Source organism: Myxocyprinus asiaticus, chromosome 37 (genome assembly GCF_019703515.2).
Source record: "Myxocyprinus asiaticus isolate MX2 ecotype Aquarium Trade chromosome 37, UBuf_Myxa_2, whole genome shotgun sequence".
Lineage (NCBI taxonomy): Eukaryota > Metazoa > Chordata > Actinopteri > Cypriniformes > Catostomidae > Myxocyprinus > Myxocyprinus asiaticus.
Window position 1 is genome coordinate 40,149,043 of NC_059380.1, and position 13,859 is coordinate 40,162,901.

Genomic DNA, 13,859 nt, shown 5'->3' on the forward strand with positions numbered 1-13,859 from the left:
TCATTTTTGGGTGAATTCTCTCTATAAACATGTGCAATGAAAATTAAGAAGGCGTCTCTAACTTTGTTTTACTGTGTTTTTTAAGTAAATGCTGCTGTACAGGGTGTGAAATGCGCCATTTCACTGGAACATCAAATTTGCCAGGTCTTTGTGAGGTTATTACAGTAAATTCCTTTATTAAACCATATATTATAATACAAATATATCAAAATAGAAAAACGTTTCAGATTCCAGAATACTAACCAGTTGCAAGTAATGGTAACTATTTCATTGTTTACACTAGGTTTGTGAGAATAATTTCAGTTTTGATAGTATTTATTAATTCAATGTGAGTGTTAGTTTTGATCTGGTTCAAGAATGGTGATATTTGCTCTTGTATTAAAACACTAATATCCTTGTAAAATAAACACTGCATCTCTGTTACAGATATAATGTGCAAGCACTACTCCAGTTTAGCAGATCATAATAAACAACCATTATTGATACATAGCCAAGTATTATTGTATAATTGCTTATTTTTATTAAGATTTCAATTTGGAAATCCACAAAATATTTTCAGAAAACACAATGAAATTTCATAAATGATGCACAGCTTAAAAGGCAGCACTTAAGAGACACAAAGCCACACAGAGTTTAAATGTGATTTTTATGATTATTTATTAAGCAATCCAATTAAACATGTTTAGAAATTCTGCACAAAGAACAGAACAGCAAATCTGAGAAGTATAACACTATAAATAAATGTGCATATCTGCTTGTGCATGACTATTGCTAGCTGCAAAATGATAATTAGCTACTTTTCGAAACAATGTTTCATTTTATAGTCACAGTTTTAAGTCACAGTTTAACAGAAACGTCCTCAATCACTCTTTTGATTCACAAAATAGTTTAAAAAATGCAAAATATTTAGAATAATATTATCAAATCTATCATTTCTTAAAGTATCATAATTTATTCATTTCTGACTCACTTTTTTTTTTACACCAGATTGCACTTAACAATCATGGATTTTAATGACGTTTTATTTAAATTAACAATGGACAACTTTTTGGTACTTTTTTTTTTTTTTTTTTTTTCAATTTCTGTGGTCTTGTTTGGTAGATTTTGTGTACTGCTTACTGTATGTTACAGAGTATTTTATTTTTAAATAGTATGTGAAACAGTATGTAACAAATATTTCCAAAAATAGTACAGTATGCCATTACTGTTGTCACATAATCTCACTACATGTTTAATTCAGGGAGTGGCAGCCAGTTATCCTCAGAAGCAAATACGGTCGGTTATTTTGCATTTTTAATAAATTTTTGTGTCAAAATGTCTGAACTGTTGGCAGTCTGGTCAAATGAGCAGAGAACAAGATGTTTAAAATAACAGTTGATCTTTCATTCGTCTGGAAAACTGGAAATGGAAAGCCAAATTGAGGGCATTGCGTGCTACAGTATTCCTCGTGGTGTGCTCTTAAAATGCCGCACATTTCAGCAAAATATCTTATTCTGTAAATGTGTGCGCTGTGCACAGTGAGTCTCATTCGAGAAATATGAGCAGAACTAATTGTTCGCGAAAACAATTAAACTCAAGTGTGATTTATGCAAGAATGATTTGACAAACGATTACACAGAAATTTATTCTACTCATGTTTCATGAATGAGGCCCAATATACGTACTACATACTGCAGAAGTAGTATGAGTAGCATGGTATCCCGAACACAGCCCATGTATTTCCATGTCAAAAGACATAAGATTTTGCCTGTTGACGCTACAGGGGAATTGAAACGATTGTAGGCAGAGAGCCGATTGGAGGAGGATTATATTTCTCCACGCGCATTAACCTGCGGAGAATATCGTCTCGATCTTTGGGCCAGCTGTAGATATGAGTATTCTGCAGCCAAGTGGGAACGTAACTCTGCAAACAAGAAAATACAACAGGTCAACATGTCAACACTACGTCATCTGCAACAGCCAGAAATATGTTTTTATTATTCAAATAAACAGAATTTTATATTTTTTTATCTCCCCAATCTGGAATGCCCAATTCCCAATGTGCTCTAAGTCCTCGTGGTGGCGTAGTGACTCGCCTCAATCTGGGTGGTGGAGGAGGAATCTCAGTTGCCTCCGCGTCTGAGACCATCAATCCGCACATCTTATCACGTGGCTTGTTGTGCGCGTTACTGCGGAGACATAGCGCATGTGGAGACTTCACACTATTCTCTACGGCATCCACGCACAACTCACCACGCGCCCCACTGAGAGCGAGAACCACATTATAGTGACCACGAGGAGTTTAACCCAATGTGACTCTACCCTCCCTAGCAACCAGGCCAATTGGTTGCTTAGGAAGCCTGACTGGAGTCACTCAGCACGCCCTGGATTCGAACTCGCGACTCCAGGTGTGGTAGTCAGCGTCTTTACTTGCTGAGATACCCAGGCCCCCAAATAAACAGAATTTAATGTAAAGTGTGAATTGTCTGCTCCACTAGTGGCACCAAAATGGAACTGCAAAAATAAAAACACCCTTCCCGTCTGCTATTGTTCAAAAATTCCTCCCAAAACACATGCGCCATCATTTGAGTCAATGTTGCTGTGTCGAGCTAAATTAATTTCCATAATGTAGGATGGCAGAGCAAGAGTCATTAATATTCATGAGGCACACAATACCTGATTGGACGATTCAGTAATATTCATCAATAAAGTGCTACCTAATTGGCTGGAGAAACTCTAACCCAACCCCTAAACCTAACCCTAGCAAATCAGGTAGTGCTTTAAGGCATGGCCACACATACCTTAGAACGGCGAAATTCCTCGGGTGAAATAAGCACAAAAATATCTGCCAAGCAGCCCGTTTTTATGCTGCACTTTATACTAAAGTAGAGTGAAGATAAACAGAAACTCGCCGCTAAAATGATTTCCTTGTGAATATTCAGTGTAGCAGTATACAAAGCACCGCCCACACAGAGGTCACTGCCAAACCAAACAACTTCCAATTGGCCAATATGGCGATTTCACCTGTCAGAGTTCACCAAACTTAAACTCTTCGCCACCGGAAGTCCAGCGTGCGAAATTAACGCTCACGCGGATTCCCGTTGTATTTCACCTGTGGAATTTTGCCAGGCAAAAGTATGTGTGACCGCTCCTTTACTCATAAACAAAACTGACTCTTCCCCTGCCATTCTACATTTCGGAAATCTGCTGACGGGCTGCTCAAACAAACAAAGCGAGTTTTTGATAGCTCCACAGAGTCACAGTGTTTGGGAAGCCATGAATAGTTTACTAATAGTTGTCTTAGCTAGGCTAAAAGAAAGTATTTTAATATCGAAAACATTACACACTTCACCTTTAATTTAAAAAACTTTTGCAAACATGAAAGTGCACTTAAGATATACTGTAAGTATTGTAGAGAAAGCATGTGGGACTGGATTAACTGGTTTTGTTGTTTAACAAGATTATAAGCATGCCTTGATTTGCCGAAATGCTTAGAGGTAAATTGCAATAACCCTGTCAAGATTTCACACTGTTACCTTCTTGGCTCCAGGGAAGAGAATAGGAATGAATCTGTAGTTCCTGCAGCCGTTCTGAATGAATTCACTTTGTAGCTGATGAAGAGAAAACAAACAGAGCAACTCAAAAACCTCGACAATATCGAGTCACACCACAACAAATTTTGTGTTTGCGCTATAATTGAATACATTTGTGTAATTAACACAACCAGGGCTGTCACAATTATGAAATTTGGCTGACGAATAATTGTCAAACAAATAATTGCAATTATGACCTTAATTATCTGTTTTAGGGCTATGACGATTAATTGTCATATAAATTGTCATACTTCTTAAGATTTATGTGTGCTTCATACATCTTAAGTTATTTTTACATATTTAACTTCAAATATATGTCAAATAATAAAATAGGGAAACATGATTTCCTTTTAAGGCTTTAAAACTTATGAATGGCATGAAAAATAATATTTTAAATATCAAAATATTTCTAAATACTTAAAATATGTCTCGTTTTGGTCAACTTGAATTTTGGTCAATTTTACATTTACACTTGCTTTTGGAACTCTTGGAAAAATTTCATTTTTTTGTAAAATAAAAAAATATAATAAAACTATTATATTTATATTATATTATGCAATAGTAGAATATTTCTGTCCCAATTTCTTCACTTTCACAGGTTATTTTAATGTTCTTTGATTAAACCCACTAGCCCTTATTTCTCATGAAGCAAAACTTTTGAGATTTAATTTCATTATTTTATCACTCCACAGAAATAGAGTATGCGTGCATCTCCTCTGTGTCACTGCGTGTCATTAACATGGCGTGTATGAACCTCCTATGAACAGGAATATTTTCCATCACACGTTCGTTCAATTAAAGTGCAACTGGAGCACTTTGTGTTCACTATCAGAGTTAATATTTGTTCATTAGTATTTTCGCGGGAGTTCGGTGCATGACTGCTGGCGCGCGCTCATCAGAGTGCTTGAGAAGGGCACATACTCTTCCGGGTAGGGTTGCACCAGCTGTGCGTAAGTTCTCACGTAAGTTAGGACGTAAAGTTCACACTAAGGGCTTAGTAACTACTAGTTAGTTTGTAACTAAGTCAGTGCTTAATTTGGTTGCACCAGCTGTTCTTAAGGCAAGACTTAACTAGTAGGTCACAAACTCTCCGTAAAGATATGCGTAGTCGCATAATATGACGTTTACCTGTATTATCCAATAAACAGCCTTCAAATTTGTACACAGAAGCGTTATACAGCCTTGAACTTCAATTTGATCTTGTTAAGGTTGATGTTCAAACCTTGTCTGCTCAAGTAACTGTTAGCTGTAATAAATTAAATCCCCATTAAAATAGGATACATAATAAAAGTAGCTACATTTAATAAATAGTATATTTGCCCTGTATAAATAACAATATTATAGGAACTGTATCTTAAATAAATAAGGGGTGATAAATAAATACTAATACAACAGGCTGGAAAAATAGACATTTATTCATTTTAATATCATATATATATATTTTGAATATGTTGAAACTTGACACCGGGCAACGCATCCTGAAAACTGCACCGTTAGATCGGTTGCATGCTGAAGAGCCGCTTAAGTTTTTTTTATTCTCTCTCGTAAATGTAAACGAGTGTAAATGCCAACATCATCATATATGTCGAAAGGATTGAAGTCTGTCACGCAAAACATGAGCTCATTGATGTCATTAAATAAGTCTGCTTTTTTATTCCAACAGTTGCTAGTGGTCGGAGGCTTCCGTAAATATTAGTTTATACGTAGGGTTACATTTTACAGTTTAAGGTGCAATGCTCAAATATTTTATAGTGCGTAAATTGTGATTTAGTGCCCATTTACGCCACAACTAGGGGTTTTCATTTTCTCACCTGTTTGTGAATGTACATGGTGTCTGATGTCCGCTCGTCATTGTCCATATTAATGCCTGTTATGGTCTCGTAATATCTCAAGCTAATGATGATGATAATCAGGTAGTCTTTCTGGAGGTAGAAAGATGGGGAGTTACAGTATGTTTGCAATGGAAAACTAGCTTACTACTTACTGAATGCTGCACAGTACTGTATATTGTCTACTAATTTTTTAAAAATAGCATGTGAAACATTATGCAGTATGTAACGATGCATTCAAACTATGCAACTAGGAACGTTTCAAACTATAGAATGGTTGATATTACAGTATATGTGCTTTATTTGTCACACTGGAAATTGAAGGGCAAATTGAGCGCATTGCACTCCGTTTCAGACGATGATGACGTCACTTCCATCACTGTATATTTACGTACTTCATTGAGGTATCTCTCCATGCAGTCAATTTTACTGATGCTGTTCAGTTGTTGCTCAAAAACATCGATCTGTCAACACAAAGATTCCAGAACTCATTCAAATCCATATTTGCAGTAACTTACAGCAGAAAAGTTTAAAAAGTACCAATAAAAACGACTAGAGGCGTACATGTGTGTCGAAACCGTTGTTCCTGAGCAAAGCTACAAACTTGATGACCTCCTTCAAATGCTCTTCGTTGTCGGCCTCATATGTGACAAAAACTTTCCCTGTGTGGAACAAAAGATGAAATAAATGTGAAATTGAGATCAAAGCAGCTTACAGTGTAAACTCAGAAGCACATATGCTGATTTGTGGTCACAAGATTCACAGTCTCAGCCAAAAATGACAAACCTACAGACCGCCCACAGCACGTTGACTGACCGTCTAACGCATATTACACAACTGACAAGAGCTGGCTGAAATTGGCAATTGCCAATCTGATTGGCTGGTGCAGTGGCGCTACGCAACTTACAGAAGTAAGAGCGTGCACGTTCTTTATCAGTCTGCTTGGAAATGTAGTAGTTGACAAGGTAACGCATTGATCTAACAAGCAATTTTGAAGAAGATCTAGATGCTGGATTTGTCAAAGTTTGCCAGGTTAGTGACATCAAATCTTTGAAAGACACTTGAGGCAATTAATAGCAGATAAACGAGATAACCATGAGCAGAACTTTGTTTTCCGATTTATGTTTGTGAAATATGTACCAATTGTAAAGGGGACTATATGGCGTCGGTCAAAAGTAGGGTTACCAACTTTCCCATATTAGCCGGGACGTGCCATATTTTGGCCGAAATGCAGACATCCTGCACAACGGTGGTCAGCAGACTACAAAAACTCCTGTATTGAAGCGGTCAGACTGCGAAACGCTTGAGAGGGACCCACGTTCTCTTTAAAAGCGCTTAATAATAGCTAAACTGCTGACGCAGTCGCTGCATTATTTTAGGAGTTTTGGTCTTGTTGACGTGCAGACAGGAAACTGTACTCACTCTGCTCTTGAGAAAGGTGAGTGATACTGGGACCGGCCGGTTTGCATTTTGGAGATGCATTCCTGCTGCAGAAACACAGAAACCAAAGAGCCAGATATAGGCAGCATGCCACTCTATATGTACACAAAAAGCTCACACACAATCAATTCTAAATTGCAATAGCATGCCTTGATTTTTATAACTAACGGCAAATTCGACATGCTTTATGGGTTTGAGAGATGCTACTGGACTATAACAAAGTTGCAAATCATACGTTTGTAGGCTGTTTTTAGCCCATTTAAAGCCACTTTGTCTATATTAGTGTGTAGCAAATTAAAATTATGCAGTTAACTTTAAAACTTTGTAAGTTTTTTGAGTTAATATGACAGTTTGGGCAGATAAGCGAACTCACTTTTCAGAAAAGCGTGTATCCACTTGTCTGTAGTGTGCCAGGCCTGTGCAAAATAAAACACATACATGCTAACAGAAGCAAACTTAAGAGTTCACACTAGCACAAATGGTAAGGTTTTTCGAATGTGTACCATGGTATTCTTTGAAGTAAAATGTAAATATTAAGATGCATGAAAATGATAATCATTTTGTATTGTCATCTTATACTATCATTGTACCACTGTTCCACCTAAAAAATTTTTTTTGTAAAGGTGGGCTTGAATTACAAGCCTCTGTGTAATATTGAAATTAGGACTGGCAATTTAACCAGTTAATTCAGAGTGAATAATTATATAAAAAGTTACACGTTAAAAATATTAATGCAATTAATCATGTCCCTGAACTGCAAGGGAGCAATTCAAGTTTGAAGTGCCACCTTTTTCAGCAGGGGGCAGTAAGCAAAACTCCAGCTTTATAGACAAAATCCACACTCAGGCTTGCTTGACATAAGAACGCGTACTTGCATTCAAACACAGCTGGACGGAGCACAATTCTGAATGCAGGGATCTCAAGACGTGTTATTCTAAGTTTCAAACTACGTTTAACTTTACACTGCCAACTAAAAACGCTGAGTATAGACACAACGCAACCAAAGTGAGTCACTCCAAAAATTTCAAAAATGGATTGCTGTGGACTGTAGGCCAATGATAGGCTTGTGTTCAATAATATGGAAATAAACGATGTATTGCCTTCTAAAGCTACTTTTTGTAATGTCATTTCAGTGCTTTACTCATCTGATACAATATTTTAATTATCTGAATAATTATAATACACAGTATATTTTATTTATAATTAAAATAAGTTGTAATTTAATCTTTTTATAATTATTTAATCATTACACATTACATTTTAGCCTTTTGTAAGATTTATGCACTCTAATTTTATAACAAAACTCAAAATATTAAAATATTAAAAATATGACTAAATATTACTAAATAAAAATATTTAGGTTTTTTTATTATGTTAAAGAATACTAAATTAAATTTGATGGAATTTTGTTATGAAATTGAAATGCGTAAATCTTAAAATATATTTTTTAATACATATTGAATTGTTGTTATTAGAGGTCCTTTCTCAGCAAATACAATTGAAGTCAGAAGTTTACATACACAGGTTAAAGTTATTAAAACACATTTTTTTAACCACTCCACAGATTTCATGTTAGCAAACTATAGTTTTGGCAAGTCGTTTAGGACATCTACTTTGTGCATGACATGAGTAATTTTTCCAACAATTGTTTACAGACAGATTGTTTCACTTTTAATTGACTGTATCACAATTCCAGTGGGTCAGAAGTTTACATACACTAAATTAACTGTGCCTTTAAGCAGCTTGGAAAATTCCAGAAAATTATGTCAAGCCTTTAGACAATTAGCTTCTGATAGGAGGTGTACTGAACTGGAGGTGTACCTGTGGATGTATTTTAAGGCCTACCTTCAAACTCAGTGCCTCTTTGCTTGACATCATGGGAAAATCAAAAGAAATCAGCCAAGACCTCAGAAAAAAAATTGTGGACCTCCACAAGTCTGGTTCATCCTTGGGAGCAATTTCCAAACACCTGAAGGTACCACGTTCATCTGTACAAACATTTATACACAAAAGTATGCAAGTATAAACACCATGGGACCACGCAGCCATCATACCGCTCAGGAAGGAGAGGTATTCTGTCTCCTAGAGATGCACGTTGGTTTGTGCAAAAAGTGCAAATCAATCCCAGAACAACAGCAAAGGACCTTGTGAAGATGCTGGAGGAAACAGGCAGACAAGTATCTATATCCACAGTAAAACGAGTCCTATATCGACATAACCTGAAAGGCTGCTCAGCAAGGAAGAAGCCACTGCTCCAAAACTGCCATAAAAAAGCCAGACTACAGTTTGCATGTGCACATGGTGACAAAGATCTTACTTACTGAAGAAATGTCCTCTGGTCTAATGAAACAAAAATGGAACAGTTTGGCCATAATGACCATCATAATGTTTGGAGGAAAAAAGGTGAGGCTTGCAAGCCGAAGAACACCATCCCAACCGTGAAGCATGGGGGTGGCAGCATCATGTTGTAGGGGTGCTTTGCTGCAGGAGGGACTGGTGCACTTCACAAAATAGATGGCATCATGAGGAAAGAAAATTATGTGGATATATTGAAGCAACATCTCAAGACATCAGCCAGGAAATTAAATCTTGTTCGCAAATGGGTCTTCCAAATGGACAATGACCCCAAGCACACCTCCAAAGTTGTGGCAAAATGGCTTAAGTACAACAAAGTCAAGGTATTGGAGTGGCCATAACAAAGCCCTGACCTCAATCTGATAGAAAATTTGTGAGCAGAACTTAAAAACAATCCTGACTCAGTTACACAAGTTCTGTCTGGAGGAATGGGCCAAAATTCCAGCAACTTATTGTGAGTAGCTTGTGGAAGGATACACAAAACGTTTGACCCAAGTTAAACAATTTAAAGACAATGCTACTGCCAAATACTAACAGAGTGTATGTAAACTTCTGACCCACTGGGAATGTGATGTTTTTGGTTGATGTCACAAATCCCTCTTATTTTTCAGGACCTACTGTATAACGAAACATTAATAACTTTTTTTAATCTCCAAAGAACTATATAGAGACTTGTTGAAGAACCACTGAAGAACCTTTATCTTTAAGAAGGAAATGTAAACGTGTTCCAAACACCTTTGACGGTAAGTTTTTCTTGCAACGTACCTGAGTGTCCATTCGGCAGGTGATGTCCAGGCTTGGAGCTGCAGTGATGCACAGGAGCCACATGGTGCTGAGGTGGACCATACTGACTGCAGCATGGTGGATGAAGGTATGGACTGGGGTAAGAGGCCGAGAGGTGAGGGTGTGTATGTGCCAATGGAGGAATTGAATGCAGAGATCTGGGCTGTTCTAGACCAGTGAGACTCACACTACAACTGCCTGGAAGCGAGTGAGGTCTGCTGGGATAGAACGAACCACCATCTGAGATGGTCTGGTAGATGCAAGAGGGTAGACTGTGAGGAGAACCAGCTCTGTAACCCGAGTACTGCCAGACGTCAGGATTGGCTCTTTCTGGATCCTCCCAGCTGGGGTAGGGTGTCTGATGGCCGTATTTTGCAGACAGATGGTGTGGTAGATGATGGCTGACTGTGTCATGTTGGTGGATCATGTGACGTTCTTCTGTTGTTCTTGAAAAGGTTGTGGGATGGTTCTTGTTGTTGTGGAGGTCTGGCAGAAGTCCCGACTCGAACTCTTCACTCCTGGTTTCGTCATTCTCCTCTGGAGAGTTTGGGGATATGTACTGCTCGCTGAGGCGGGCCATGCGGTTCGCAAATCTGAAGAAGAGAACCAGCACCTCATATTTGACAGTTTTCTGGAGATTAGAACAGTGGCTCCAGCTTTCAAACATTTATTGGTATAAAACAGAGCCTACAACTGACCTTGAATTTACTTTAAAGGTTTAGTTCACCCAAGAATGAAGTTTTTTTTTTATTCTTTATTGTCATTGACAGATTTGGTTAAAATACATTGCTGTTGTATGGAAAAAGGAACTTGTACATTCTTCCAAATGTCTCCATTTGTGTTTCAAGGGAAAAATAACAGCATACAGGTTTGAAACGACATGCATGAATTTGAGTAAATAATGACAGAACTTTCATTTTTGGGTAAACTATTTTTAAACACAACAGGTATTTGCTATGAATTACCATCCCAACATTATGGACTTCCCATTCATTTTCTACATAAGGGAATACATTTTTTTAACTTATAATCTTTTAAAAACTGAACTGCCGTGAGCTCCGAGGTTGTTAATTGATGGTATAAGCATGAAGGTAAATTAGTGCCTAAAATATTTGCATGTGTAAAGTAAGATCCGTAAAAGAGTAAATTAAGTTACAAGCGTAAAAGAAAGATTTTCATGCGCAGATTAAAGATTTGTGATAGCGTCAATCAAATTGCAAGCATGAAAAATTGCATGCGAACAGAACGTTTTGCAAATGTGTAAATTGAGCATAAGAATAAAAGCAGTATTTTAATGCTATGCATAAGTGTAATTCAAGTGATGTTAATCTGTAACTTCATATCTACACAAAGTAAATTTGATCTGTATTCTTCTGACTTCCAGAATTACTATTGTACCATATAAATACACCATCACATATCTCTCTGCAGTCAACAAACAATTAAAGATGAAATGTTAGTTCTTCAAACTTACGTTAAGGTTCACTGTGTTGCAGGGGGCTGGAATTTACAAACTGCAGTTTCTCTGAAGCGTGCTCAGCTATGAGAACATGTTTGTGACTGCTGTGATTAAAACTATAAAAACTTCTGAAAGCGGCCAGTGACCAGGTATTATGGTTAAGAAAGAGGTCAGTGTTGTTTTGTGCAGGGAAAAACTAGGCCTAAGTGTATCATACTCCCATGCACCCCTCGAGCAGCTGTAAATAGGACAAACTGCATTATGACTCTTTATCTCTATATGCTAAAATTCTGCAACTTGTGCAAAACTGTAGACCACATCTGAGAGATTTAGCCATGCAAGCAGTTTACACAAAACGCCAACCTTTATGTGCCACAAGAGCAAATGTGCAAATAAAACCAAAGGTCTGAAACTTGAAAAAGTTGAAGTGTTGGTTAACCAGTATTTGATGCAAAAGTGGATAATAAAGTTTGGAAAAAGCAGTCTGACTGGCAGGAAAAGTCATTCTGATAAAGCTTAACGTTCGTGCTTTATCACTGATAATCTGATTTAAATGTTTTCTATAACACTCAACAAACAAATAAACCAGGCTACATATACATATATTATTATGCAAATTAATTATATTTATACACAATATATTTAAATACTTGTAATATGTACATTTTAATATGACTCATTAAAATATTAAAAATGTAATATTAAATATTACATTATATTCTTGAAGCATCCTTGGGTGTGTAAAAGGTGCTATATAATTATTTTATTAATATTTGTAGTAGTAGAAGTAGTTGTAAATTAAATAATACCTTGAAATTGTATCATTTTTTTTTATTGTTAATATGTATTTAATTTATTGTAGCCTTAGTAAGTATTATTCGAATGTATATATTTATATAATATAGATATATTTAATTTAAATGTTAAAAAGTCAAACTGGGAAACAGACAATGATTTGATGATTGTCAACCATTCAACACTTTTCATCTCTGATCTTTTCGTTTGATGATTTTATGATTTAATTGCGACTGATTTTTTATTTTTAAGCCTATTTTAATCAAACTGACAGGAGACTCACCTGAGCGCGAGCAGCAGCTGAATTCAGTCACTTCAGGAAGTCAAATGTTTGTTTGCGTTTTATTCGACATCTCGATTTCTCACCTTTTACAACACTTTACACAGAATCTATAAACCATGTGTCAATAATAGTTTAATAGCTCAATATCAAACGGGATGATGTCAAAGTGCGTTTTCGGTTCGTGTGTGTCCGAGGTGGGACATACAGTAATTATATACGGTGATGGGTGGAGTAAAACAACACATGACATCAGGCTAATCCTGCCATGCTGTCCAAACTTGATGCATATAACAAAATATCATTCATATATATTGACCATAATATTACCGTTGCATTAAATTGTTTTACTTTTATTTGTTTTGCATTTACCATTGTTATAACATGCTTTCTGAACATGTATGTTAATACCCTTATGCTGCTTACCTTGGAGTGCCTTTATATTTAGAATTGAACAAACAGATAATTTAACTTGATACGAGATAGTTTTTCCCTTTGATTGCTTTAAAAGTTTAAGCCTTGTGGTAAACTTGCAGACAGCTTTTTACAGAAAGAGTCAATGTTGTTCCACTCAGTGGCTTCCACCAGATGATGAGACCAAATATTCTCCATAGGGTTCAAATCTGGACTCTGACCAGGCCAAAACATGAGCCTGATGGACTTGTTCTCAAGCCACTTCTTGGTGGTTTTTGCAGTGTGTGCAGGAGCAAAATAACATCTGATCGTTCCTCTTTAAAAAAAAAAAAACTTCTCGATTGTGGGAAGCAAGCCTTTCTGCATTATTGTCCTGTACTCCAAAGCATTAATTGTCTTTTCACAGTGAAGCAGCTGAAAAGGCTCTCCACACCATGACACCTCTTCCTCCATGCTTCACTGTGGTAGAGATGCATTCCCTATTGTATTTCTCACCAGATCTTCAAAGACACCTCTCTGGAGCATCACCATGCAACTCAAATCATGATTCATCACTCCACACAACTCTGAATCAAACTTACCATGTTCTGCCAAAAACTTATTTCTGTCTTTGATGTTTTCTCTGAGACAGCAATGGCTTTATAACACATCCTCTTGACACAAAAACTACATAAGAAACCTTCCGGTTATTGTTCTTGTTGAAAGGGTCTTGTTTTCTGAGGTCTTGAATTCTGCTGACAGTTTTTGTAGGATTTTTTTTCCTGTCTTCGAGAACTGTACATTTCAGCAGGTGGTCATCCCTGCATAAAGAGGCTTTGAGCCTTCCAGATCCTTATTTTCTGGCAACATCACCTGATATCAAAGCATTGACCTATTCTCTTAACTGCTGATAGAGAAATAGGGATTTTCTCTGCCTTTAGGATCTTGTAAAC

At 36.7% G+C, this 13,859-nt stretch overlaps 1 protein-coding gene across 3 annotated transcripts; it reads right to left on the reverse strand.

The window, feature by feature from the left end:
• Nucleotides 1-84: 84 nt before the first annotated feature.
• On the reverse strand, nucleotides 85-12,692 carry LOC127427727 (E3 ubiquitin ligase TRAF3IP2-like). Of its 3 annotated transcripts, none has more exons than XM_051675515.1 (9): nucleotides 12,517-12,692; nucleotides 9,962-10,572; nucleotides 7,215-7,257; nucleotides 6,824-6,888; nucleotides 5,966-6,063; nucleotides 5,797-5,865; nucleotides 5,384-5,494; nucleotides 3,516-3,590; nucleotides 85-1,903 (listed from the first exon to the last, which is right to left on the reverse strand). In XM_051675515.1, exons 2-9 carry the CDS (start codon nucleotides 10,557-10,559, stop codon nucleotides 1,757-1,759), a joined length of 1,206 nt encoding a protein of 401 aa, XP_051531475.1. In that variant the 5' UTR covers nucleotides 10,560-10,572; nucleotides 12,517-12,692; the 3' UTR covers nucleotides 85-1,756. The 3 variants fall into 3 exon arrangements, with proteins under 3 accessions (XP_051531475.1, XP_051531476.1, XP_051531477.1); XM_051675516.1 differs by lacking the exon at nucleotides 12,517-12,692 and adding an exon at nucleotides 11,454-11,558; XM_051675517.1 differs by lacking the exons at nucleotides 6,824-6,888; nucleotides 7,215-7,257.
• Between the last annotated feature and the right edge of the window lie 1,167 nt (nucleotides 12,693-13,859).

What these genes read in the sequence shown, in the direction of transcription:
- LOC127427727 (XM_051675515.1), bottom strand. Translation starts at nt 10,559, where the DNA reads ATGGCCCGCCTCAGCGAGCAGTACATATCCCCAAACTCTCCAGAGGAG. An exon ending in ACAACGGTTTCGACACACAT is followed by an intron (nt 5,866 to 5,965) that starts GTACGCCTCTAG and finishes TTGTGTTGACAG; the next exon opens with ATCGATGTTTTTGAGCAACA. An exon ending in TGGAGAGATACCTCAATGAA is followed by an intron (nt 5,495 to 5,796) that starts GTACGTAAATAT and finishes TTCTACCTCCAG; the next exon opens with AAAGACTACCTGATTATCAT.